The sequence below is a fragment of the Cupressus sempervirens genome, chromosome 8 (assembly GCF_028749045.1).
Source record: "Cupressus sempervirens isolate cs-2001-9-10 chromosome 8, ASM2874904v1, whole genome shotgun sequence".
In the NCBI taxonomy this organism is placed as follows: domain Eukaryota; kingdom Viridiplantae; phylum Streptophyta; class Pinopsida; order Cupressales; family Cupressaceae; genus Cupressus; species Cupressus sempervirens.
The window spans coordinates 529725285-529729110 of NC_143125.1; the positions used below are offsets into that span (position 1 = coordinate 529725285).

Consider the following 3826-nt stretch of genomic DNA (forward strand, 5'->3'; position numbering starts at 1 on the left):
AAAATGTCCAACAAAGGAACTTGCCCAACTGCAAATAATATTGACTTCTAATAAATATAGGAAAGGAAAGGGAAAGGGGACTTTTATAGTCCATGACACCGGCCATAGGTGTATGGGTTAACATATGGTGACAGTGTATGAAATGCATGTTCTCTTGACATTCTAATGATGGATCAGTATGAACCGAGATATTGATACTAAAAACTATCACACAATCAATCCCCCAAAAAAAAGTTATGTAATATAAGGTTGAACTAAAAGTTATCGACTAAAAAAGTAACAACTGTCCACCGTATGTACTTAGTTTAACTCTCATTTCTATTAATTAAATCAAATAAAAAACTTAAATTAGAGTAAATTAAAAACTACAATCACATGGGCGTCCAATATAGTGGAAAGAAGCATTATTTATATACGTGAGACAAACAGAAGAAAAGGCTTATAAAAGACCAATAATTGGAGGCTCAATTTTCCCAATTATTAGAATATCCCATAAGGCGAGAAAAACAAACCTCCCCGAACATGCTTTCGTATGGGGGCAATGACTGTTTATTCGGTCCAGCCTTTTCAGTGCATTACACGTCACATAAAGCGTGCGAGGCAAATTTGAAAACATAAAGAATATCCGGTTCTGGCGAACGGAATATTCGTAACGTCACCCGTAATTTTTTAAAATTAGCGTATCAGATACGCAATCTCCACATTCGACAATGTTAAATTGTAGGATAATGAATTATCCGCGTTCACAAGCAACGGAAATATTGGTATTTGTAGGCGCGCATTTACAAGTTTAGAGATGTCTTGGCTAAATAAATGGCGACAAGGATGCCACGTGGCGGGAGAGCGAGGCATTAAACCCACTACACGAAGTGTACCGTTGTGAGTTAATGCACATGGCTTCTGTCGGTTTTGGATCCAAGGTGTTTTAGATGTGTAGAAACAATGAATGGGTGCTATTTTAGTGGAGCGCCGCTAAAGTTAGAGGGGGTTTTAGTGGGAAAACTGAGAAAAGACACGCTATCTGTGAACGTGTGCGTTCCGTGAGGCGTTTGCAGCTACTTCGCTGGACACGTTTCAGTTGATTACATTGTTATTATAAATATGGGATTCCTGCGCCCTGCCTCGCATTTTTCTGTGCTTTGTGTTTGTCACTGTTTGTTGGTTCTCTGGTAGCGGTTTTTACAGTTTGCTGCGTTGTTGCCGACTTCGTATGAATTGTGACGGTAAAAATCGAGGCTAGGGTTTGGAATTTGGGCGCGCCGGTGAAGAATTTTGTGCAGAATGTCGGGGAAAAGTGCGTGGTTGGAGTCGAATTGCTCGGATGAGGAGATTGTTGAGGAATCTGAGTGTGAGACGCCAAAGCGGCAGCAAATTTCCAACACGCTTTGTCCGTCTCCTCCTAGAAAGAAGAAAGCTGTGCTCAAATCTCGAGATCCTCCTCCTGGCGGCTACTTTAACCCTCCGGAGCTTGAATTGATGTTCGCCAAGGCGAATAGAAGGGCTTCCTGTGTGTAAAAGGTTGCTATTGTGCGATTTTTTGGTTTATTGCTGTAAATATGAGGCTGTGTCTCTTGGCTGTACAGTGACATCTGTTGTATTTTGCATATTGTGCAATTTTGTATTTTAACTTGAAAAGGGTTGGATTTTCGGCAATTTTGGCTTCTTGTTGTAAATATGAGTCTGCGGCTCTTGGCTGTACTGTGACATTTGTTGTATATGCATATTGTGCAGTTGTGTATTTAAATTTCGACAATGTTGGATTTTCGCCGTAATTTAGGGTGAGTGAGGGTTAGCACTGTTAATTTTCTGAGATTTTGACATGATAATAACGCGGTTAGGAATTCAGAAGCCTCTGCTTGAGAAAGAGATGTTGGTTTTTTTTTTAACTGTTTGGGATCTGTGAAAATATTTTAGAGGTTGTTTACGACTTGTTTAATTATAGAGAAAAATTGTGGTGAATTGAAGCGACAAATCGATATTTTTTTACCATTGTATTCTTTGGTTGTCGGTCGGCGCTACTAGCCGACGATTTTGCATTTGCAGGAGAATTCATTAATTATAAACAGCTTTGTTTGTTTTCATAATTTCTAAAAGACACGATATGTACATGTCTCGTTACGCTGAACTGTGATTTGTTCCAGAAGTCTGGTATGGAAGTAGAAATAACTGTGCACAGGCACGAATTTTCTGGGTAGAAATTGGAAATTTGCTCAACATACATGGACCCTACCGGCCAGGGATTTGTTGCAGAGTTCTGGTAGGAAGTAGAAATACCACATGAATTCTCTGGTAAGAAATTGAAAAATTTGTTCATCAGACATGGACTGTACCCCAGACTTCATATTTTGAGTCCAAGCACAGTTCTCTCAAAAGCATTACATTTTCTGATTGGATTTGCGAAATTTGTTCCCTGGACTCGGATGTTTTCTCAGTCCAATTGTCCCATCTACATTCAAGTCCCAGTCCTTAAGCGCGAAGTGAACTTTCCACAGTCCATTCGCTGTCCCCTCAAAAGGCATGAAATATTCTAGTAGGAAATTGAACCATTTGTTTGCTAGACTAGATATTTTCAAAATCCATTTATAGTCTTCTTTACACTGCATCCGCAGTTCTTTACAGTAGGGAAGCAACCCGTTCACGGGCCTAAATTGTTCTGGGAAGGAGTTGAAAAACTTGTTCACCAGAGATGATATTCTTTCAGCCCATTCATACTGTACCCCATACTGAATTTTGAGTAAATTTACAGTGAGCAGTGAACTAAAATAATATATAGTACGAAATCGAGACTTTTTGAATGTTTTTACAATCTGTTCAAAGATTTCTGGTCGGAAACTGAAAATTTTGCTGTCATACAATGTATTGTCGGAGTCCATTAGACTAGTCTTTCAGAGTCCTAGTCGGAATTCACTGCTGCTTTGTAATGGACTTCCACAGATCTTTTCAGTGAGCAATGATTCAGAAAGATTTCTAGTAGGAAATCGAGATGTAGAGATTTTTGTAGACTGTAAATTATAGCTCATTAGAAGGTGAATCACAAACATCAAATTTCGTTCTCAGATATAATATTTCCACAGTAACTACATGATAGGGAAGGAAATTCAGAAATTTGTTAACAGTAAATTAGAAAGACTTCTGGTAGAAGACTCGAACCGACTTGATCTACCAGAAGTTTTCTAATGGTGACGTCATCCGTTTGAACCCCACATAAGTAGAGGCGGAAAGCACTGAGGAAGCTTCTGTGCGCTGTCTCTGATATTTTAAGGGACAGAGGGGCTGTACGTCTGTGAGGTGTCCAAAGAACCTTTTAGAAAGTTTGACTAGGGATTTGGATCATCATTGGCACAACTTTTCTCTATTTTTTTTACAAACGAGGTGAAAGAAGCTGGGCAAAGTGACCATCTCATTATTATCAATGAGATACATGCAAGGTGATGGGAGGTTGCATGTCATTGCTGGAACTTTCCAATTTTCTAATAAAAAACTCAAATAGTTAGGTTAAAAAAGCGTTCGATTTTTGTGCTTATCCGATGATTACATCCTGTCATTCCATTGATGTATATCTTTGCAATACCTAATCGCACTTGCACATTCAGGCTTTGTGTAGTTTGCTACTGGTACAGAATATATTATTCTTTTCATCTGTGTACTGTTTTCTCTTTTAAGATTTCTGCGTACTACTCTAGTTGCAACTTGCCTGCCTTGCCTTCCGAGCGTCAACAGATACAGGGATCGTACGACGAGAAAATAAAATATGATTTCAAAGGAAAAAATAGAAAGTTTTGCCGCGGATTTCTGTGACGGGAAAAATAAGTCGACATTCACGTAA

General features: G+C 39.0%; 1 protein-coding gene across 1 annotated transcript; it reads left to right on the top strand.

Moving 5' to 3' along the window:
* The first annotated feature begins 749 nt into the window (after positions 1-749).
* On the top strand, positions 750-1653 carry LOC149543528 (cyclin-dependent protein kinase inhibitor SMR4-like). Its single transcript, XM_089796299.1, has one exon. The coding sequence runs from the start codon at positions 1282-1284 to the stop codon at positions 1513-1515; it is 234 nt and encodes a 77-aa protein (XP_089652425.1). The 5' UTR covers positions 750-1281; the 3' UTR covers positions 1516-1653.
* Positions 1654-3826: the final 2173 nt, after the last annotated feature.

Excerpts from the sequence above, each read along its gene's own strand:
- LOC149543528 (XM_089796299.1), top strand. The coding sequence starts at position 1,282 with ATGTCGGGGAAAAGTGCGTGGTTGGAGTCGAATTGCTCGGATGAGGAG.